The following is a 22,500-nucleotide window of genomic DNA, read 5'->3' as shown; positions in this document are numbered from 1 at the left end:
TGTATATATTTCACAGAAACGTGAAATCAAAGTAGGTGATAAAGTAGCTGGAAGACATGGGAATAAAGGTATCATTTCAAAAATTTTGCCTAGACAAGATATGCCCTATTTGCAAGATGGGACACCTGTTGATATGGTCTTCAACCCATTAGGAGTACCCTCACGAATGAATGTGGGGCAGATATTTGAATGTTCGCTCGGATTAGCGGGGGATCTGCTAAAGAAACATTATAGAATAGCACCTTTTGATGAGAGATATGAACAAGAGGCTTCGAGAAAACTAGTGTTTTCTGAATTATATGAAGCCTGTAAGCAAACAAAAAATCCATGGGTATTTGAACCCGAGTATCCAGGAAAAAGCAGAATATTTGATGGAAGAACAGGGGATCCTTTTGAACAACCTGTTCTAATAGGAAAGTCCTATATCCTAAAATTAATTCATCAAGTTGATGATAAAATCCATGGACGTTCTAGTGGGCATTACGCACTTGTTACACAACAACCCCTTAGAGGAAGGGCCAAGCAAGGGGGCCAACGAGTAGGAGAAATGGAAGTTTGGGCTCTAGAGGGATTTGGTGTTGCTCATATTTTACAAGAGATGCTTACTTATAAATCTGATCATATTAGAGCTCGTCAAGAAGTACTTGGTGCTACAATCGTTGGAGGAACAGTACCTAACCCCGAGGATGCTCCAGAATCTTTTCGATTGCTCGTTCGAGAACTACGATCTTTGGCTCTAGAACTGAATCATTTCCTTGTATCTGAGAAGAACTTCCAGATTAATAGGAAGGAAGCTTGATCTGAATGAATCAGAATTTCTATTCTATGATCGACCGGTATAAACATCAACAACTTCGAATTGGACCAGTTTCTCCTCAACAAATAAGGGCTTGGGCCAACAAAATCCTACCTAATGGAGAGATAGTTGGAGAGGTGACAAAACCCTATACTTTTCATTATAAAACCAATAAACCGGAAAAAGATGGATTGTTTTGTGAAAGAATCTTTGGACCCATAAAAAGTAGAATTTGTGCTTGTGGAAATTATCGAGTGATCAGAGCTGAAAAAGAAGACCCGAAATTTTGTGAACAATGCGGGGTGGAATTTGTTGATTCTAGGATACGAAGATATCAAATGGGATACATCAAACTCGCATGTCCAGTGACTCATGTGTGGTATTTGAAACGTCTTCCTAGTTATATCGCGAATCTTTTAGATAAACCCCTTAAAGAATTAGAAGGCCTGGTATACTGCGATGTGTGATTTGATCAAAATTTTCATTTTACAGATTCGGACTGAGAAACTGTCATCCCAATCAGATTGAATGGGATGCCCCGGCTCTGACATGTGTTTTGGGAAAAGTAACATGAAACTCAGAATTATGGGTATATTCAATACTTCCAAATGAAAGGGGAATTGATCCATGGTCGATTCTATAACAGATAAATAGGAATTGCTAGTTATACCTCGTCGAAAAAAAAAAGACTTTTTCGTGGAATTAGCCATTCCATTTCTTTTAGAGAGAGATTCTCTTTAAGCAAGCAAATATATATAGCATGGTTACTGGAGTCTATTTATCGCATATATACTTCAAAGGACATCATGGCATAACCATCGAGGTGAGTAGAGACCTAAAAGGTCGAAGGGAATGATATATAGACAAGTAAATCCCTTACGAGTCCCAAAGTATCCCCTTTAAGGGGATTCATCATTTGAGGGGAAGTAGACTACTCAAAAATTTCACATTTCCATTTTGTCATAAGTAATTCAGAAAATTTTTTTAAAGTAAAAAAAAAAAGAATGAATCAATGAAAGGTTGGTCCTTACTGGGAACTTGAGTAAGGAGTAGCTCTTTGTAGGGTAGGGTTTTATCGAACAAAACAAAGTTTAAAAATAAGAAAGAACCCCTTTTTTTGCTGTAACTACTTGAGCCGGATGAGAGGAAACCTTCACGTCCGATTTTAAAGGGGGAAATCCAATCCTATAGGAACCTATCTCGATTTTTCTTTTGCTAGGCCCATATCTAAAAAACCTACTTTCTTACGATTACGAGGTTCATTCGAATATGAAATCCAATCCCGGAAATACACCATCCCACTTTTTTTTACTACTCAAGGCTTCGAGACATTTCGAAATCGAGAAATCTCTACAGGAGCAGGTGCTATCAGAGAACAATTATCCGATTCAGATTTGCGAATTATTATAGATAATTCATTGGTAGAATGGAAGGAATTAGGAGATGAGGGGTCCACTGGAAATGAATGGGAAGATAGAAAAATTAGAAGAAGAAAGGATTTTTTGGTTAGACGCACGGAATTAGCTAAACATTTTATTCGAACAAATGTAGAACCAGAATGGATGGTTTTGTGCTTATTACCAGTTCTTCCTCCCGAGTTGAGACCAATCATTCAGACAGATGGGGGTAAACTAATGAGTTCGGATATTAATGAACTCTATAGAAGAGTTATCTATCGGAACAATACTCTTACCGATCTATTAGCAACAAGTAGATCTACGCCAGGGGAATTAGTAATGTGTCAGGAGAAATTGGTACAAGAAGCCGTGGATACACTTCTTGATAATGGGATCCGGGGACAACCAATGAGGGATGGTCATAATAAAGTTTACAAGTCATTTTCAGATGTAATTGAAGGCAAAGAAGGAAGATTTCGTGAGACTCTGCTTGGTAAACGGGTCGATTATTCGGGACGTTCCGTCATTGTTGTGGGTCCTTCTCTTTCATTACATCAATGTGGATTACCTCGAGAAATAGCAATAGAGCTTTTCCAAACATTTTTAATTCGTGGTCTAATCAGACAACATGTTGCTTCTAACATAGGGATTGCTAAAAGTCAAATTCGGGAAAAAGAACTGATTGTATGGGAAATACTTCAAGAAGTTATGCGGGGGCATCCTGTATTGTTGAATAGAGCACCCACCTTGCATAGATTAGGCATACAGGCCTTCCAACCCATTTTAGTGGAGGGGCGCGCTATTTGTTTACACCCATTAGTTTGTAAGGGTTTCAATGCAGACTTTGATGGAGATCAAATGGCTGTTCATGTACCTTTATCTTTGGAAGCTCAAGCGGAGGCTCGTTTACTTATGTTTTCTCATATAAATCTCTTGTCTCCAGCTATTGGGGATCCCATTTCCGTACCAACTCAAGATATGCTTATCGGACTCTATGTATTAACGATCAGGAATCGTAGAGGTATTTGTGCAAATAGGCATAATCCATATAATCGCGGAAACTATCAAAATAATACAGTTGACAATAATGACTATAAGTATACGAAAGAGAAAGAACTGTATTTTTCTAGTTCCTATGATGTACTTGGAGCTTATCGGCAGAAACGAATCAGTTTAGATAGTCCTTTGTGGCTCCGATGGAGACTAGATCAACGTGTCATTGGCTCAAGAGAAGTTCCCATCGAAGTTCAATATGAATCTTTGGGTACTTATCATGAGATTTATGAGCACTATCTAATAGTAGGAAGTGTAAAAAAAGAAATCCATTGTATATACATTCGAACCACTCTTGGTCATATTTCTTTTTATCGAGAAATAGAAGAAGCCATACAGGGGTTTTGTCGGGCCTATTCATACGCTATCTAAACTAATAAATTAGATTAGGTGATGCCCGTGCCCGTAGGGATTCGGGTCTCTCCAGTTTCACTGGTATCATAATTTCTGAATTTTTGCGTGAATCAAGATTGAGATTGAGGAAAGGAAGTTTTCGAATCACTGACTCAGGCCCATTGTCGAATCCTACTCAGCAGAATATAGAGGTACTTATGGCAGAACGGGCTGATCTGGTCTTTCACAATAAAGTGATAAATGGAACTGCTATGAAACGACTTATTAGCAGATTAATAGATCATTTCGGAATGGCATATACATCACACATCCTGGATCAAGTAAAGACTTTGGGTTTCCAGCAAGCCACTGCTACATCTATTTCATTAGGAATTGATGATCTTTTAACAATACCTTCTAAGGGATGGTTAGTCCAAGACACTGAACAACAAAGTTTTATTTTTGAAAAACACCATCATTATGGAAATGTACATGCGGTAGAAAAATTACGTCAATCCATTGAGATATGGTATGCTACAAGTGAATATTTGAGACAAGAAATGAATCCTAATTTTCGGATGACTGATCCTTCTAATCCAGTCCATCTGATGTCCTTTTCGGGAGCTAGAGGAAATGCATCTCAGATACACCAATTAGTAGGTATGAGAGGATTAATGTCGGATCCCCAAGGACAAATGATTGATTTACCCATTCAAAGCAATTTACGCGAAGGGCTTTCTTTGACAGAATATATAATTTCCTGCTACGGAGCCCGCAAAGGAGTTGTAGATACTGCTGTACGAACATCAGATGCCGGATACCTCACGCGTAGACTTGTTGAAGTAGTTCAACACATTATTGTACGTAGAACGGATTGTGGTACTATCCGAGGTATTTCCGTGAGTCCTCGAAATGGGATGACGGAAAAAATTTTTGTCCAAACACTAATTGGTCGTGTATTAGCAGACAATATATATATGGGTCTACGATGCATTGCCGCTCGAAATCAAGATATTGGGATTGGACTTGTCAATCGATTCATAACCTTTCGGGCACAACCAATATATATTCGAACCCCCTTTACTTGCAAGAGTGCATCTTGGATCTGTCAATTATGTTATGGTCGGAGTCCCACTCACGGCGACCTGGTCGAATTGGGAGAAGCCGTAGGTATTATTGCGGGTCAATCAATTGGGGAACCAGGGACTCAACTAACATTAAGAACTTTTCATACCGGTGGAGTATTCACAGGTGATACTGCCGAACATGTACGAGCTCCTTCTAATGGAAAAATAAAATTCAATGAGGATTTGGTTTATCCCACACGTACCCGTCATGGGCATCCTGCTTTTCTATGTTCTATAGACTTGTATGTAACTATTGAGACTCGGGATATTATCCATAATGTGAATATTCCACCAAAAAGTTTGATTTTAGTTCAAAATGATCAATATGTAGAATCAGAACAAGTGATTGCTGAGATTCGTGCCGGAACGTCTACTTTTCGTTTTAAAGAGAAGGTACGAAAACATATTTATTCTGAATCAGAGGGAGAAATGCACTGGAGTACCGATGTCCACCATGCATCTGAATATACACATGGTAATGTTCATCTATTACCAAAAACAAGTCATTTATGGATATTAGCAGGAGGTCCGTGCAGATCCAGTATAGTGTCTTTTTCGCTCCACAAAGATCAAGATCAAATGAATGTTCATTCTTTTTCTTTCGAAGAAAGATATATCTTTGACCCCTCAATGACTAATCATCGAGTAAGACATAAATTGTTGGATACTTCTGGTAAAAAAGATAGGGAAATTCTTGACTATTCAAGACCTGATCGAATCATATCCAATGGTCATTGGAATTTCATATATCCTTCTATTCTCCAAGAAAATTCTGATTTCTTGGCGAAAAAACGAAGAAATAGATTCATTATCCCATTACAATATGATCAAGAACGAGATAAAGAACTAATGCCCTGTTTTGGTATTTCGATTGAAATACCCATAAATGGTATTTTACGTAGAAATAGTATTCTTGCTTATTTTGATGATCCACGATACAGAAGAAATAGTTCAGGAATTACTAAATATGGGACCATAGAGGTAGATTCAATCATAAAAAAAGAGGATTTGATTGAGTATCGAAGAGCAAAAGAATTTAGTCCGAAATACCAGAAAGTAGATCGGTTTTTTTTCATTCTCGAAGAAGTGCATATCTTACCCGGATCTTCGTTCATAATGGTCCGGAACAATAGTATCATTGGAGTAGATACACAACTCGCTTTAAATACAAGAAGCCGGGTAGGCGGATTAGTCCGAGTGGAGAGAAAAAAAAAAAGTATTGAACTGAAAATCTTTTCTGGAGATATTCATTTTCCTGGAGAAACAGATAAGATATCCAGGCACTGCGGCATTTTGATACCACCAGAGACGGAAAAAAAAAATTCTAAGAAATCAAAAAAATTGAAAAATTGGATCTATGTCCAACGGATCACACCCACCAAGAAAAAGTATTTTGTTTCGGTTCGGTCCGTAGTCACATATGAAATAGCTGATGGGATAAATTTAGCAACACTTTTCCCTCGGGATCTCTTGCAGGAAAAGGATAATGTCCAACTTAGAGTTGTCAATTATATCCTTTATGGAAATGGCAAGTCAATTCGAGGAATTTATCACACAAGTATTCAATTAGTTCGGACTTGCTTAGTATTGAATTGGGACCAAGAAAAAAATGGTTCTATAGAAGAGGTTCATGCTTCCTTTGTTGAGGTAAGGACAAATGATCTGATTCGCGATTTCATAAGAATTGAGTTAGTCAATTCCACTATTTCGTATACCGGAAAAAGGTATGATAGGGCAAGTTCCGTATTGATTTCCGATAATAGATTAGATCGCACCAATATCAATCCTTTTTATTCCAAGGCGAAGATTCAATCACTTACCCAACATCAAGGAACTATTGGTATTGGTACGTTGTTGAATCGAAATAATGAATGCCAATCTTTGATAATTTTGTCATCATCCAATTGTTCTCGAATTGGTCCATTCAATGGTTCGAAATATAACAATGTGACAAAAGAATCAGATCCCATAATCCAAATTAGGGATTTGCTGGGTCCCTTAGGGACTATTGTCCCTAAAATAGCGAATTTTTTTTCATCTTACTATTTAATAACTCATAATCATATCTTGTTAAAAAAATATTTGTTACTTGACAATTTTAAACAGACTTTCCAAGTACTTAAATACTGTTTAATAGATGAAAATAGGAGGATTTATAATCCCGATCCATGCGGTAACATAATTTTGAATCCATTCCATTTGAATTGGTGCTTTCTCCATCACGATTATTGTGAAGAGACATCTACAATAATTAGCCTTGGACAATTTATTTGCGAAAATGTATGTCTATTCAAATACGAATCACACGTAAAAAAATCTGGTCAAATTTTAATTGTTCATGTTGACTCCTTAGTTATAAGATCAGCTAAACCCTATTTGGCCACTCCAGGAGCAACTGTTCATAGCCATTATGGAGAAATACTTTACGAAGGAGATACATTAGTTACATTTATATATGAAAAATCGAGATCTGGTGACATAACGCAAGGTCTTCCAAAAGTGGAACAAATCTTAGAAGTGCGTTCGATTGATTCAATATCGATGAACCTAGAAAGGAGAGTTGAAGGTTGGAACGAACGTATACAAAGAATTCTTGGAATCCCCTGGGGATTCTTGATTGGAGCTGAGCTAACCATAGCCCAAAGTCGTATCTCTTTGGTTAATAAGATCCAAAAGGTTTATCGATCCCAGGGGGTACAGATCCATAATAGACATATAGAAATTATTGTACGTCAAGTAACATCAAAAGTGTTGGTTTCAGAAGATGGAATGTCTAATGTTTTTTTACCTGGAGAATTAATCGGCTTTTTGCGAGCGGAACGAGCAGGGCGTGCTTTGGACGAAGCGATCTGTTATCGGGCAATCTTATTGGGAATAACGAGGGCATCTCTAAATACTCAAAGTTTCATATCCGAAGCAAGTTTTCAAGAAACCGCTCGAGTTTTAGCAAAAGCTGCTCTACGAGGTCGTATTGATTGGTTGAAAGGCCTGAAAGAGAACGTTGTTCTGGGGGGGATTATACCTGTTGGTACCGGATTCCAAAAATTAGTACACCCTTCAAGGCAAGACAAGAACATTCATTTGGAAATAAGAGATATTTTGTTACACCATAGAGAATTATTTTGTTCTTACGCCCAAAACAATTTCCATGAGACAAATTTCCATGAGACATCAGAACAATCATTTACGCGATTTAATGATTCCTAAGAGCAGATTCTTTTCTTTCACTTTAACTATTTTTCAATTATCTGGTCCGATTATTGATTTGGTAAAAAATAAAATAAGTAATTAAAAGAAATTAATGGTTTGGGTCGTGTATCAACGGTCAATCCCCCGTAGAAGGTTCCATCGGAACAATTATTTATTTCAGGTTACCTCGTCTCTTTGTTAAAAAAAAAAGGAAGTCTGGGGAAAAATGACAAGAAGATATTGGAACATCAATTTGGAAGAGATGATGGAAGCAGGAGTTCATTTTGGTCATGGTACTAAGAAATGGAATCCTAGAATGGCCCCTTACATCTCTGCAAAGCGTAAAGGTATTCATATTACAAATCTCACTAGAACTGCTCGTTTTTTATCAGAAACCTGTGATTTAGTTTTTGATGCAGCAAGTAGGGGAAAAAACTTCTTAATCGTTGGTACAAAAAATAAAGCAGTGGATTCAGTAGCATCAGCTGCAATAAGGGCTCGGTGTCATTATGTTAATAAAAAATGGCTTGGTGGTATGTTAACGAATTGGTCCACTACGGAAACGAGACTTCACAAGTTCAGGGACTTAAGAGCAGAACAAAAGATGGGGAAACTCAACTGTCTCTCCAAAAGAGATGCAGCAATGTTGAAGAGAAAATTATCTACCTTGCAAACATATCTCGGCGGGATCAAATATATGACGGGGTTGCCTGATATTGTGATCATCGTTGATCAGCAAGAAGAATATACGGCTCTTCGAGAATGTGTCATTTTGGGGATTCCGACAATTTGTTTAATCGATACAAATTGTGACCCAGATCTCGCAGATATTTCGATTCCAGCAAATGATGACGCTATAGCTTCAATCCGATTGATTCTTAACAAATTAGTATCTGCAATTTGTGAGGGTCGTTCTAGCTATATAAGAAATCGTTGATTATCATTAAGAATAATAAGATTAGTTAATTATTTGGCAACTCCATAGATTTATTGGATCGGTACTATTTTTTTTGATTTTTAAAAAGAGATAAAAAAAGTACTGGGGATATTGATATTATGTTATGATGTTATGTAATTTCTTGGTATCGTAAATAAAATATACGATTAATGATTCAAGTTAATGAGTTGAGAAATAGATGGTTGAATCAAAATAATTCCTTTTTTTGAAGTTCAATTTCTGTCAGAGGACAATATGAATGTTATACCATGTTCCATTAAAACACTCAAAGGGTTATACGATATATCGGGTGTAGAAGTAGGCCAACATTTCTATTGGCAAATAGGAGGTTTACAAATCCATGCCCAAGTACTTATCACTTCTTGGGTCGTAATTGCTATCTTATTAGGTTCAGTCATCATAGCTGTTCGGAATCCACAAACCATTCCGACCGACGGTCAGAATTTCTTCGAATATGTCCTTGAATTTATTCGAGATTTGAGCAAAACTCAGATTGGAGAAGAATATGGTCCTTGGGTTCCCTTTATTGGAACTATGTTCTTATTTATTTTTGTTTCTAACTGGTCAGGTGCTCTTTTACCTTGGAAAATCATACAATTACCTCATGGGGAGTTAGCTGCGCCTACGAATGATATAAATACTACTGTTGCTTTAGCTTTACCCACGTCAGCGGCATATTTTTATGCGGGTCTTACCAAAAAAGGATTGGGTTATTTCGGAAAATACATTCAACCAACCCCAATACTTTTACCAATTAACATCCTAGAAGATTTCACAAAACCTTTATCTCTTAGTTTTCGACTTTTCGGGAATATATTGGCTGATGAATTAGTAGTTGTTGTTCTTGTTTCTTTAGTCCCTTCAGTAGTTCCTATACCTGTTATGCTTCTTGGATTATTTACAAGTGGTATTCAAGCTCTTATTTTTGCAACGTTAGCCGCGGCTTATATAGGTGAATCCATGGAGGGTCATCATTGACTAGTTTTCGAAATAGTCTTTTTTAAGCTTATCCCAATTCATGCATGATTCAAGATAATCCACTTGGTTGGGGAACATAATAGATACAAATACAAATACGTATGAATATACGACCTAGAGTCGTAGGAAAAAAGATAGACGATATTGCGGAATTGTAAAAAAAAAGATGGGTTGGGGGGGTCACACTAGATGTATGTAATCTCTATAAGTCCAGCCCCTGTGTCTGTTTCGAGGAATGATTCTAGAATCCGATTCAATATAAAATATAAAATGCGGGTGGTTTACGTTATGGAAGAAACAAATGTATATGTGATATTAGATATTTACTAGTTATATAGGACTATTCCTAATATATATATATATATTATTATATACCCTATATATATATATATTATTGATTGATTTGATTGCGGTTCACTGCATTTATATAGTTCCAATATAAGTCTTTCTGTTTCGTCTGCGATTGTGGATTGAATGAAATGCAAAAAAGAGATGAACTCAAGGATAGTATCTAGAAGAAAAAAGAAAGGAAAGAAGAATTGAATGAAAGAATGTTTCGAAACAAAGAAATGCAATAACTAGAACCGTATACATATGTATTTACAAAAACTCCATTATGGGTAGAAACTCAAAATGAGATATCGAAATAGTTCTGACGATTCAGTAATATTACCATTTCAATTCGGAGTTTTTAGTTATTTCGACCCGATAGATCTTAATCAGATAGATCTTAATGATAAAATCTTAATGAAAAAAAATGATAAAAAAATTAAGTAAAAATTCATTGGTTGATTGTATCATTAACCATTTCTTTTTTTTTGGTGCGAGGAACTTACCATGAATCCACTGATTTCTGCCGCTTCCGTTATTGCTGCTGGATTGGCCGTAGGGCTTGCTTCTATTGGACCTGGAGTTGGTCAAGGTACTGCTGCAGGCCAAGCTGTAGAAGGTATTGCGAGACAACCAGAAGCAGAGGGTAAAATACGAGGTACTTTATTGCTTAGTCTAGCTTTTATGGAAGCTTTAACAATTTATGGACTGGTCGTGGCGTTAGCGCTTTTGTTTGCGAATCCTTTTGTTTAATCCTAGAAATGTAAAAAAGTACCTTACATACTATACTTTTTTTCTTATTTTTTTAATTCGCTATACTTTTTTCTTATTTTATTAACTCAGAATTGCTGTTTGCTTCTTCTAATTATATCAACGCTTTACTCCTACAATTATTTATTTGTTGAGACAATACCCCAAGAAAGGAAGGACTGTTTTGAGGATGAGTAATTACTGGATCCGCTCGTTTTCTTCCTTCGCGTCCTTAGCTTAGTACAATGGAAACCTTTTTTTTACTTTTTTTAGGAATCGTTTCAACAAACGAGATATTTCACAATTGACATGAGACCCAAGACTTAACCTAATAAGTATTTTATTGGATTGGAAACTTCAAGTAAGAAATTTAAAAATTATCAAATTAAATTACTAGATTTAATCTACTCCCATTAAAAAAAATGGAAATAAAATTTATATAATAAAAAGAAATCGATCAAAAAAGGGACGACGAAGTGATACAAAAAGAACTCTGTTCTTTGTTAGTCCTATCTATAAGAGGAGAGCATATGAAAAATGGAACCGATTCTTTCCTTTCCTTGGGTCACTGGCCATCCGCCGGGAGTTTCGGGTTTAATACCGATATTTTAGCAACAAATCCAATAAATCTAAGTGTAGTGCTTGGTGTATTGATTTTTTTTGGAAAGGGGGTGTGTGCGAGTTGTGTATTTCAAGAATAGGTTGGATCCATCCGACTGCACTTTATTTATGGTATTTTATTCATTTTATAGGATAAATAGGAAAAAAAGTGCACGATCTCAACGAATTATTTCTGAATAAATTAAGAAATCATATGTAAGAACCATAGCATTTCGTGACTTATTGGTAAATTTGATTCTCTATCAACCAATAATGTGAGACCATTAACATGGTTAAAGCTAAACTGTTTGAAGTCCAGGCAAAACATGGTACTCTTTCTACCGGTACTAACGTACCGAAATGGTTTAAAAATGAATAGTTGGTAATTTATCTGATATAGAACACTCATATCGATAAAATGATTTGAACCATTTATTAAAAAAATGGGCATCTTGCTCTTTTTTCCAATGCCGAATCGACGACCTACGTAAAAAAAAAATAGGAATTTTTGGATTTGAAGAAAAAAAGGAAATAAAAAAAATATAGAAATAAATTGTAAATTTAAATTTTAAATTAAATAAAGAACAAATACAAATAAAGAACAAATACAAATAAAGAAAGAACTTTGCTGACAATTATAGATTTTTGTCTGGTCGGAAGAGTCCTCCTAATATTCTGGTCTTATATCAGTTTCGATGTTTTTGAATATAAACAGAAAAGAGAGGGTAGGCTCATTACATTAAAAAAAAAAGATATGGGAATGCCCATAACATAAAATAAATAATTGAGCGTGAGAGCCAAATGAATCGAAAGATTCATGTTTGGTTCGGGAAGAGATTATGGAAGTTGTGAAATTAATGGTAAGATAATCTACTTTCATTAAATGATTTATTAGATAATCGAAAACAGAGGATCTTGAGTACTATTCGAAATTCGGAAGAATTACGTAGAGGGGCCATTGAGCAGCTCGAAAGAGCCAGGACTCGCTTACGGAAAGTAGAAATAGAAGCAGATGAGTATCGAATGAATGGATACTCTGAGATAGAACGAGAAAAAGAAAATTTGATTAATGCTACTTGTGACACTTTGGAACGATTAGAAAATTACAAAAATGAAACCCTTCATTTTGAACAACAAAGAGCGATTAATCAGGTCCGACAACGAGTTTTTCAACAAGCCTTACAAGGAGCTCTAGGAACTCTGAATAGTTGTTTGAATAGTGAGTTACATTTCCGTACGATCCGTGCTAATATTGGCATTCTAGGGGCCATGGAAGAAATAACAGATTAGCCCTTTTACTTTTACTTTAGTTTAGAGTTTAGGCATTATTTTTTCCCTTTGCTTTCGAAAAAGAATAAAAAAAACACTAATGGTAACCCTTCGAGCCAACGAAATTAGAAATATTATCCGTGAACGTATTGAACAATATAATAGAGAAGTAAAGATTGTGAATACCGGTACCGTACTTCAAGTGGGCGATGGCATTGCTCGTATCCATGGTCTTGATGAAGTAATGGCAGGTGAATTAGTAGAATTTGAAGAGGGTACAATAGGAATTGCTCTGAATTTGGAATCAAATAATGTTGGCGTTGTATTAATGGGTGATGGTTTGATGATACAAGAAGGAAGTTCTGTAAAAGCAACAGGAAGAATTGCTCAGATACCTGTGAGTGAGGCTTATTTGGGTCGTGTTATAAATGCTCTGGCTAAACCTATTGATGGGAGAGGTGAAATTTCAGCTTCTGAATCTCGGTTAATTGAATCTCCTGCCCCAGGTATTATTTCGAGACGTTCTGTATATGAACCTCTTCAAACGGGGCTTATTGCTATCGATTCGATGATCCCTATAGGACGCGGTCAGCGAGAATTAATTATTGGGGATAGACAGACTGGAAAAACAGCAGTAGCTACAGATACGATTCTTAACCAAAAAGGGCAAAATGTGATATGTGTTTATGTAGCTATTGGTCAAAAAGCATCTTCTGTGGCTCAGGTAGTGACTACTTTTCAGGAACGAGGGGCGATGGAATACACCATTGTGGTAGCCCAAACGGCGGATTCACCTGCTACATTACAATACCTCGCTCCTTATACGGGAGCGGCTCTGGCTGAATATTTTATGTACCGTAAAAAACATACTTTAATAATTTATGATGATCTCTCCAAGCAGGCACAAGCTTATCGACAAATGTCTCTTCTATTAAGAAGACCCCCTGGTCGTGAAGCTTATCCAGGAGATGTTTTTTATTTGCATTCGCGCCTTTTGGAAAGAGCCGCTAAATCAAATTCTCGTTTAGGTGAAGGGAGTATGACTGCTTTACCAATAGTTGAGACTCAATCTGGGGACGTTTCAGCTTATATTCCTACTAATGTAATTTCCATTACAGATGGACAAATATTCTTATCCGCCGATCTATTCAATGCTGGAATCCGACCCGCTATTAATGTGGGTATTTCTGTTTCCAGAGTGGGATCCGCAGCTCAAATTAAAGCCATGAAACAAGTAGCTGGCAAATCAAAATTGGAACTAGCGCAATTCGCAGAGTTAGAAGCCTTTGCACAATTCGCTTCTGATCTCGATAAAGCTACTCAGAATCAATTGGCAAGAGGTCAACGATTACGTGAGTTGCTTAAACAATCCCAATCAGACCCTCTCACGGTGGAAGAACAGATAGTTACTATTTATACCGGAGCGAATGGATATCTTGATCCGTTAGAAATTGGACAGGTAAAGAAATTTCTCGTTCAGTTACGTACCTACTTAAAAAAGAATAAACCTCAATTCCAAGAAATTATATCTTCTACCAAGACATTCACCGAGCAAGCGGAAGCCCTTTTGAGGGAAGCTATTCAGGAACAGATCGAACTGTTTTTACTTCAGGAACAAGCGTCAACTTCTCCCTCTTATTCTTAGTACAAGAATACTCATTGAGAAATATTTCTGATTCGAATCATTCAAAAAAGGTTTCTTGGTATAGCCATTTAAAAAAGATAGATGGAAATAAATTGCGTCCAATAGGATTTGAACCTATACCAAAGGTTTAGAAGACCTCTGTCCTATCCATTAGACAATGGACGCTTTTCGTTCCTATTTTCTTCTTTCGTATTCTTCCTTTCTCTTGTTCGGATAAAAAACGATTACACGGAAAATATTTTAGGGAATAAAAAACAAGGATGCATATCCAAATCGATGATGTATGTATAATAAAGGGCATATATAATAAAGAATATAGAGCGGGTAGCGGGAATCGAACCCGCATCGTTAGCTTGGAAGGCTAGGGGTTATAGTCGACGTTGGTTGATCATTTTTAACGTTTCTAATTCAAAACCGAACATGAAATTTTGGTTTCATTCGGCTCCTTTATAGAAGATCGATGTATTCCCAAAGAGAAAAATTAGATCCATAACATCTATGTTAGCTTTTCTGTATGAATCCATCCAAAGCTACTTGCTTTCTAGATGATCCCTCTAGAGGAGGGGGATTATACTAAATCCATTTAGTCTAGTTACTTCGTTCCCTATTTCCACTCGCAGGATCCTGAGGAAAAGAATTTGGTTTCCACCGAGCTGAAACAATATGCTGATGGTTCTAGTAAACCAAAACCATCATTTTATAGCTATTTGGCTTCAATTTCCCTTTTACAAAAAAAAATTGAAGATCTAGTTACGATTGGAAATAAACTTTTGTATCTTCATCCATAGATCCTTTATTCATACTCATTCAATTGGAAGAGTTAATCCAATCCAAAAAAATTATGCTTCGCGACTCCATATCCATAATCCAATCTTTTTTATTCAATTTCTAATTGGCCTTTGGATACAAATCGTGAGAATGTATATTCTTCCTCAAATATACTATTGAGAGGTAAAGGATTAAACCTTTTTAAGAAATAAAGTTTTTGATCGGAATATGAAAAAAACTGAAAGACCCCTTAACTATTTAAGTTTTTGATAGAACGAATCACACTTTTACCACTAAACTATACCCGCTATATATTTATTATTGTATATGAATGGACCATTTGTCGAACAAAAGAGTGAGGCGCAATCAAGATAGCATCAGAATCATGAAAATTTGAGCGTTGACGCTTCGTCCCGCCGGGGACTTAGACTTAAATGGGCGAAGAGCAGAAAGCTTACTTAAATAACATAAAAAAAGTTATAGTTATATTATACTTTTCTTTTCGTTTGATACGAAGTCATTACTGACAGTCCCGGTCTGAAAGAATCATTGAAGCTGGATCATTGAAAGGATGAAATCTGCATACATGGTTTATTTTTTTTTTCAACTTCTCTTTCAACTGCCAGATCTTACTTATGAATTAAGAATTCGGGTCAATTGGATCTCAATTGTTCAAATAAAGCTTGTCTCTTGAACAAATAAATGAGTTATATTATAACTACGTTTATAAATATGTGTGTTTAATATTTGATATTTTTTTTTCATTTTAATAATTTTTATTGTTTAATATATGTACATATATATGTACATAATAAATATATAAATATATATACATATATTTATATATTTATTATTCCAGTTTCTTTTTCCAGTAAGTAATAAATTGATAAAAAGAAAATAAAAAAATATATTAATTTCATATTAAAATATATTAATTTCATATTAATAATATTAAGTAATAATATTAAGTAATAATATTAAGTATTAATAATAAGAAATGACACTTCAACAAGTATTTTTGATTGATATCAAATCATTATTAAATCATTTTATCTATGGAAATACTGGCCTGGCCCGGCCAGTACTTAAACCAAGCCGGGGGAATAAACCTTTCGTACAAAATAAAAGAAGTAGGGTATTTTTCTATTTGGGATATCCGTTTCGAATCATTATCTAAATTGAATTCCTGATCAAATTTCTTCTTATATATATATATATTTATCCTATTCCTATATAGATATATATTACTTTATTGTTCTTTTTATATATCTTTATAAGTTATATTATAATGTTTATTTATATATGTTATATAATTTATATGTTATATAATTGTTTTACTTTTTTATTTATCTATTTTATATTTTTATATATCTTTACTTCACGTGTCACATCACATAAAAAATTTTCCATTTTTAAATGGGGATGGGGATGGGGAGAGATGGCTGAGTGGACTAAAGCGGCGGATTGCTAATCCGTTGTACGAGTTATTCGTACCGAGGGTTCGAATCCCTCTCTCTCCGCTTCTTCTTATTACTTGAAGACTTTCGAATTCGAAGGAATTTCGATCCCTTGATTTTATCATAGGTAAATGTATGGAATAGATAAAATCATAAGAAAAAAAATTTAGAAAAAGCAGGAAAAACTAAAAATATCTTTTTTTTATTCCTCACGTCCAGGATTACGCCCTGGATCATTGGATAAAAATCCGAAGATGAAGAGAGAAATAAAGAATATCACTACTGTATAAACGAATAGTTTGAGAGTAAGCATTACACAATCTCCAAGATCTTTTTTTTGAAAAAGGGAATAGGTTACTTATTTTTTACCACATACACTATTTTGTTTTGACATGACACCCCCAAAAAAATGAAGTGTTTTTTGAAAAGAAAGTCATTTTCACGAATTTCTTTGGAATAAGATTTTGATTCCTTCGTTATCAAAAATTTCTTGTCATATGAATAATTAGGTATTGTAGGCAACCTAATAAAGTCTTTGCTCACTGTAAGGTCAGAACGAGGAAATAAGTTGATCAAAATTCATCGCCGTGGTTATTCAATATACAAGAATTTCGATTTTTGAATCGAGGGTTCATAATGTAAGACTTATCTGGTCTTATCAATTTTTCGAATTTTGATTTATCGAATAAATCATGAATTTAGCAGAGTATTAAATCATCGAAAACTTACAGCAGCTTGCCAAACAAAGGCTAAGAGAAAAAAAAGTACAGGTATGACAGGCATAACATCTACGATTGGATTTAAAAAGGCATAAGCTTCGGGCAATTTGGCGAAGAAAAAACTACTCAAATAAAAGATAGAATTAAGACAGATGCAGATTAAACTAAAGATATTAAGCATAACAAAATTTCGTTCTTGTAGATTAGATAATTTTATTCTGATTGAGTTTTTTTTTATTAAGGAAAAAAAAAGACAAGTCAAAAAATCTTTCCTTCCATTCTCAAATGAGAATACAAGGAATTCCATTTTCATACAATATCTTAACTGAATTCCACGTAATGATCAATGAATTTTTTTGATTCTATATCTACATGTGTTGAATCCTAGCAACAATATATCCCCAATGTATTTATTGGGTTGGAATTGACGAATAACCAATACCAATATTAATGTTTATTAGTGTCGAATAGAAATTCGAAATGGGGCGTGGCCAAGCGGTAAGGCAGCGGGTTTTGGTCCCGTTACTCGGAGGTTCGAATCCTTCCGTCCCAGATCGTTTCCATCAGAAACGAAAGATGGGATCACATTGTATCCCACATGAAACATAAAATTGTTAACGAGAACATTGTTCTGAATTCTAAGAATCATTCTTAGAATCATATTTTTTCTTTCATTTGGTTTCTCACAAACGTAATCAAGTGTCAAATGTGGGTGGAAATACTTTTTTTTTAATTCAAAAAAGAAGTTCTGGGTTTATCATTCACATTCAGGATATGTTCGTACTACTCAATATTCATTTTAAAGTTAGTTACTTTTGGAAACTTTATGTCCCATATCTATGAAATGTCAATTCTCACATGAAGCATTCTGAATCGAAATGTGAATGAAAGAAAGGCCTCTTTATTCCCTTACCAAGGGTAAAAAGCCTAAAGTAAATAAATGGGGTATCCCAATTCCACAGTCTATGTGGAGACTAAAGAGTAGGGAGTTTTTGGTACTAATTTCATCACTGGTCTTAAAACTTCTAAAACTGGTGTGGGAAAAAAATAGTAAAAACGAATTGATCTGGACCCCATTTTTTTGTATTTTATCTGGTTCATCTTATATCTTATCCGGTTCAAATGAATAATTGTAAATCAATGTAATGTAGCGATTGGGGGAAATTCGTATATTGCATCTACTTGACTTTATGGAATTGATGGAAAAGAAAAATTCTTGAACCTGAAGTAAAACAAAATCCGTATTGTATAAAATAAAAAAGTTTTATTTTATTAATAATTGATTTTGTTCCGGGATTGCAAATCTATTAATATTAAAGGTTCTTCTTTTGAGGTTTATAGTTTATTTGTTCGAGAAAAATGGATCCTTCATGATTGATCGTCCCGAACAATCTTTTTAAGATGTAAATAAGTCTTAAGCAAACTTATTTATTCGTCTTTTTTAGAAATATGTTTCATTCATATGATAGAATATAGAGTTAAATAAATTGGATCCTTACCGAGCCTTCCCCGGATGAATACTTATCTATCCATAGATAGATAGATCTATCCATAGATAGATAGAAAGTATGTACTATTATATACCGGTATACACACACCGGTTGAGCCAATGACTATTCATGATTCCATATTGAATCAATTACATACCGGTTTGAAATAAAATTAGAGGAATGTTATGGTAAAACTTCGTTTGAAACGATGTGGTAGAAAGCAACGTGCGACTTGAAGGACATGATCGGCTGTGGATTCTTACATCCATCATTTTCTATAGGAATGAAGATGTTCTTAGCTCGACATAGTTTGTTCTGCTCTGTTAGGAACCTAATTTGTGTTAGGTTGTAAGTAAATAGTACATGATGGAGCTCGAGCAGAAAGGATTGATTCGTTTATCGGGGGGAAGAATCTAGGGTTAGTAACTATTAATAAGTTAGACCAACTTTGTAAGTATATCCTCAATATATAAATCGAAAGGTTAAAAAAATCGAAAAATCAAAGAAGTTTGAAAAATAAAAAGTAAAATTTTTCAGAATTGGTAAAACTATTTCGATCAAAAGTGTATCACAAGGGAATCCACCGTTCATATTCTATTTCTATAGTATAGAAAAAAATAACAAAAAACAAAAAGGTATGTTGCTGCTCTTTTGAAAGGAGTAAGGATCACCGAAGTAATGTCTAAACCCAATGATTTCACAAAGCAAAGATAAAGGATTCCGGAACAAGTAAACACTATTTTCAATTGTCTCAACAATTGAATCAGAATGAGGAATAAAAATAGATTCGAGATGAGACAAACAAAAGAGGTTAGAGACGGCTCAATAAATGTCTAAGGGTTTCCCTTCGAACTCTGTCAGAATTACCCAACTTGAGTTATGAGTACGAATGAGATTTCTTTTTTTCTGTAAGGAAGAATAAAAAAACGACTCAAATCATAGTCTAATTCATGATTTTATGGATCCATTTGCCATTATATACATATACAGAAATTTAGAATCCTTTTTTCTCGAGCCGTATGAGGAGAAAACCTCCCATACGTTTCTAGGGGGGGCATTGTTTATTTACATCTATTCCAATGAGCCATCTACCGAATCGTTGCAATTGATGTTCGATCCCGAAGAGAAGGAAGAGATCTTAGAAAAGTAGGTTTTTACGATCCGATAAAGAATCAAACTTATTTAAATGTTCCTCTTATTCTATATTTCCTTGAAAAAGGTGCTCAACCTACGGGAACTGTTTGTGATATTTTAAGGAAGGCAGAATTATTTCAAGAAAGAACTTCGATTCGAGTTAATTAAAGGAAAAAAACAAAATTAATAAATAAAAAAAAAAGGGGGGGGTAACTAGTATCTATCTTTGTGTAATTATTTACACACAATTTGCCTTTTTCTTGCTGTATTCATACTTAATTTACTTTTTTTCTTGTTTTGTTTGTTGCGGGAATCCACCAACAAATAAGGGGTTAATCTTGCTTATTGTACCTCTATTGATTGAATAAACCCGAGATTTTTTCTTTACTTTACCTCTTTCGTATTTTTTTTTTTCATCCAAATTTATTATTTATGTTTATGTTGTGCCAATCCAACACAAGTCCTTATTTGATTTACTTAAATTTGTTTTCTTAACATTGGATTCATATTGACAATGGTGCATCGAAGAAATATAATTCGATCGTAGATAAATAGATCCGTTTATCTCCACCCCATATTGGTTTTTTCTTTCCTTCACTTCAGTCAAATGATGGGTTTGCCCTACCGGATTTACTGGCATACAAGATGTATTTTCTTAACGAAAAAGAAAAGAAAATTGATAAATAAAATGGTGGTTTGTCACAATTTTGACATCTCTATTGGGAATCTGTTGTTGTTTAATCTGATCTGTCCATTTTGGTATTTTGGTGTTTTTAATTGATCAACAAATCTTTCTTTTCGATTTGTTCTAGTTCAATGTTTTGACGGGGTCGTGCAGTGCAATTCAATTGATTTTTTTATTTTGACCGTATTTACATATCCTATTTATTTTATTCGGGTTGCTAACTCAACGGTAGAGTACTCGGCTTTTAAGTGCGACTATGATCTTTTACACATTTGGATGAAGCAACAGATTCGTCCAGACTATTGGTAGAGTCTATAAGACCACGACTGATCCTCAAAGGTAATGAATGGAAAAAACAGCATGTCGTAATAAAATATTATTATTTTTTTTATTATTTAATTATTAATTATTTAATTTATTATTTAATTTATTATTTAATTTATTATTTAATTAAAGTAGAACTTTGAGTTTATCCTTACCGGATCGTTACAAATTTTTTTTCTTTTTGGAAGTGAAAAAAAAATTCCCATTTACAGTTGGGTCTAGTGAATAAATGGATAGAGCCCTATGGCTCTAATTCTGGTGAAATAAAAAGCAACGAGCTTTTGTTCTTAATTTGAATGATTACCCGATCTAATTAGACGTTAAAGATAGATTAGTGCCTGATGCGGGAAAGGGTGGGTTCTTTTGTGAGTGGACCATTGATTTTCTTTCTTTTTTTTAATGAATCCTAATTATTCTTTATTATGGATTGGAGACGGATGTGTAGAAGAAACAGTATACTGATAAAGAGAATTTATTCCAAAGTCAAAAGAGCGATTGAGTTGCAAAAATAAAGGATTTTTGACCCTCTTGTAATTATAACGAACATAAACCAATTGGATAGAAAAGGAGAGGAAAAAGATCTGTTGATTGGACTCCCCTGTTTCCTTTGTTTGTGGGATATATATTTTTTTCTTACTGTAATTATATACATAATATATACCCTGTTCTGACCATATTGCACTATGTATCATTTGATAACCCAAAAAATGAAATGGGTCCTGCCTCTGGTTCAAGTAGAAATGGAAATGGAAGAATTACAAGGATATTTAGAAAAAGATAGATCTCGGCAACAACACTTTCTATATCCGCTTCTCTTTAAGGAGTATATTTACACATTTGCTCATGATCGTGGTTTAAATGGTTCGATTTTTTACGAATCCACGGAAATTTTTGGTTATGACAATAAATCTAGTTCAGTACTTGTGAAACGTTCAATTATTCGAATGTATCAACAGAATTATTTGATTTATTCGGTTAATGATTCTAACCAAAATCGATTCGTTGGGCACAACAATTATTTTGATTTTCATTTTTATTCTCAGATGATATTGGAAGGTTTTGCAGTCATTGTGGAAATTCCAATCTTGCTGCGATTAGTATCTTCCCTCGAAGAAAAAAAAATACCAAAATCTCAGAATTTGAATTTACGATCTATTCATTCAATATTTCCCTTTTTGGAGGACAAATTGTCGCATTTAAATTATGTGTCAGATATACTAATACCTTATCCCATCCATCTGAAAATCTTGGTTCAAATCCTTCAATGCTGGATCCAAGATGTTCCTTCTTTACATTTATTGCGATTCTTTCTTCACGAATATCATAATTGGAATAGTCTTATTACTCCGAATAATTCTATTTTTTTTTCAAAAGAAAATAAAAGACTATTTCGGTTCCCATATAATTCTTATGTATCTGAATGCGAATTTGTATTAGTTTTTCTTCGTAAACAATCTTCTTATTTACGATTAACATCTTCTGGAGCCTTTCTTGAGCG

General features: G+C 34.5%; 12 protein-coding genes and 5 non-coding genes across 17 annotated transcripts in view; 13 read left to right on the top strand and 4 right to left on the bottom strand. All coding sequences in view use genetic code 11, as the record gives it.

The window, feature by feature from the left end:
* The window catches only part of rpoB (RNA polymerase beta subunit), a 3,207-nt gene extending 2,408 nt beyond the window's left edge, over positions 1–799 (top strand). The window contains exon 1 of the mRNA in view: positions 1–799. This exon is cut by the window's left edge and continues 2,408 nt beyond it. Within this exon, the coding sequence (YP_006073096.1) occupies positions 1–799 (799 nt within the window).
* Positions 800–825: 26 nt separating this feature from the next.
* Positions 826–3,618, top strand: rpoC1 (RNA polymerase beta subunit). Its single transcript has 2 exons — positions 826–1,257; positions 2,002–3,618. The coding sequence occupies exons 1-2, from the start codon at positions 826–828 to the stop codon at positions 3,616–3,618; spliced, it is 2,049 nt and encodes a 682-aa protein (YP_006073095.1).
* Positions 3,619–3,797: 179 nt separating this feature from the next.
* On the top strand, positions 3,798–7,913 carry rpoC2 (RNA polymerase beta' subunit). Its single transcript has one exon. It carries the CDS (start codon positions 3,798–3,800, stop codon positions 7,911–7,913), a length of 4,116 nt encoding a protein of 1,371 aa, YP_006073094.1.
* Positions 7,914–8,121: 208 nt separating this feature from the next.
* Positions 8,122–8,832, top strand: rps2 (ribosomal protein S2). The gene has a single exon. It carries the CDS (start codon positions 8,122–8,124, stop codon positions 8,830–8,832), a length of 711 nt encoding a protein of 236 aa, YP_006073093.1.
* Positions 8,833–9,087: 255 nt separating this feature from the next.
* Positions 9,088–9,831, top strand: atpI (ATP synthase CF0 subunit IV). Its single transcript has one exon. The coding sequence runs from the start codon at positions 9,088–9,090 to the stop codon at positions 9,829–9,831; it is 744 nt and encodes a 247-aa protein (YP_006073092.1).
* An 837-nt stretch (positions 9,832–10,668) lies between these two features.
* atpH (ATP synthase CF0 subunit III) lies at positions 10,669–10,914 on the top strand. Its single transcript has one exon. It carries the CDS (start codon positions 10,669–10,671, stop codon positions 10,912–10,914), a length of 246 nt encoding a protein of 81 aa, YP_006073091.1.
* Positions 10,915–11,441: 527 nt separating this feature from the next.
* Positions 11,442–12,801, top strand: atpF (ATP synthase CF0 subunit I). Its single transcript has 2 exons — positions 11,442–11,586; positions 12,392–12,801. The coding sequence occupies exons 1-2, from the start codon at positions 11,442–11,444 to the stop codon at positions 12,799–12,801; spliced, it is 555 nt and encodes a 184-aa protein (YP_006073090.1).
* Positions 12,802–12,880: 79 nt separating this feature from the next.
* Positions 12,881–14,425, top strand: atpA (ATP synthase CF1 alpha subunit). The gene has a single exon. The coding sequence runs from the start codon at positions 12,881–12,883 to the stop codon at positions 14,423–14,425; it is 1,545 nt and encodes a 514-aa protein (YP_006073089.1).
* Positions 14,426–14,518: 93 nt separating this feature from the next.
* Positions 14,519–14,590, bottom strand: trnR-UCU. The gene has a single exon. It is a non-coding gene; the product is annotated as a tRNA-Arg (tRNA).
* Positions 14,591–14,744: 154 nt separating this feature from the next.
* On the bottom strand, positions 14,745–15,501 carry trnG-UCC. Its single transcript has 2 exons — positions 15,479–15,501; positions 14,745–14,792 (listed from the first exon to the last, which is right to left on the bottom strand). It is a non-coding gene; the product is annotated as a tRNA-Gly (tRNA).
* A 1,124-nt stretch (positions 15,502–16,625) lies between these two features.
* On the top strand, positions 16,626–16,713 carry trnS-GCU. The gene has a single exon. It is a non-coding gene; the product is annotated as a tRNA-Ser (tRNA).
* A 139-nt stretch (positions 16,714–16,852) lies between these two features.
* On the bottom strand, positions 16,853–16,963 carry psbI (photosystem II protein I). The gene has a single exon. The coding sequence runs from the start codon at positions 16,961–16,963 to the stop codon at positions 16,853–16,855; it is 111 nt and encodes a 36-aa protein (YP_006073088.1).
* A 401-nt stretch (positions 16,964–17,364) lies between these two features.
* Positions 17,365–17,550, bottom strand: psbK (photosystem II protein K). Its single transcript has one exon. It carries the CDS (start codon positions 17,548–17,550, stop codon positions 17,365–17,367), a length of 186 nt encoding a protein of 61 aa, YP_006073087.1.
* A 300-nt stretch (positions 17,551–17,850) lies between these two features.
* trnQ-UUG lies at positions 17,851–17,922 on the top strand. Its single transcript has one exon. It is a non-coding gene; the product is annotated as a tRNA-Gln (tRNA).
* Positions 17,923–19,044: 1,122 nt separating this feature from the next.
* On the top strand, positions 19,045–20,161 carry rps16 (ribosomal protein S16). The gene is made up of 2 exons: positions 19,045–19,084; positions 19,941–20,161. The coding sequence occupies exons 1-2, from the start codon at positions 19,045–19,047 to the stop codon at positions 20,159–20,161; spliced, it is 261 nt and encodes an 86-aa protein (YP_006073086.1).
* A 728-nt stretch (positions 20,162–20,889) lies between these two features.
* Positions 20,890–22,500, top strand: part of trnK-UUU — a 2,708-nt gene continuing 1,097 nt past the window's right edge. Inside the window, exon 1 of the tRNA in view lies at positions 20,890–20,926. This is a non-coding gene — a tRNA (tRNA-Lys). The remainder of the gene's footprint in view (positions 20,927–22,500) is intronic.
* matK (maturase K) overlaps positions 21,749–22,500 on the top strand; it is a 1,542-nt gene continuing 790 nt past the window's right edge. Inside the window, exon 1 of the mRNA in view lies at positions 21,749–22,500. This exon is cut by the window's right edge and continues 790 nt beyond it. Coding sequence (YP_006073085.1) covers positions 21,749–22,500 — 752 coding nt within the window.

This window comes from Elaeis guineensis, chloroplast, assembly GCF_000442705.2.
Source record: "Elaeis guineensis chloroplast, complete genome".
Lineage (NCBI taxonomy): Eukaryota > Viridiplantae > Streptophyta > Magnoliopsida > Arecales > Arecaceae > Elaeis > Elaeis guineensis.
The sequence above is the reverse complement of the archived record's forward strand: the minus strand, read 5'-3'. Positions and strand labels throughout refer to the sequence as shown.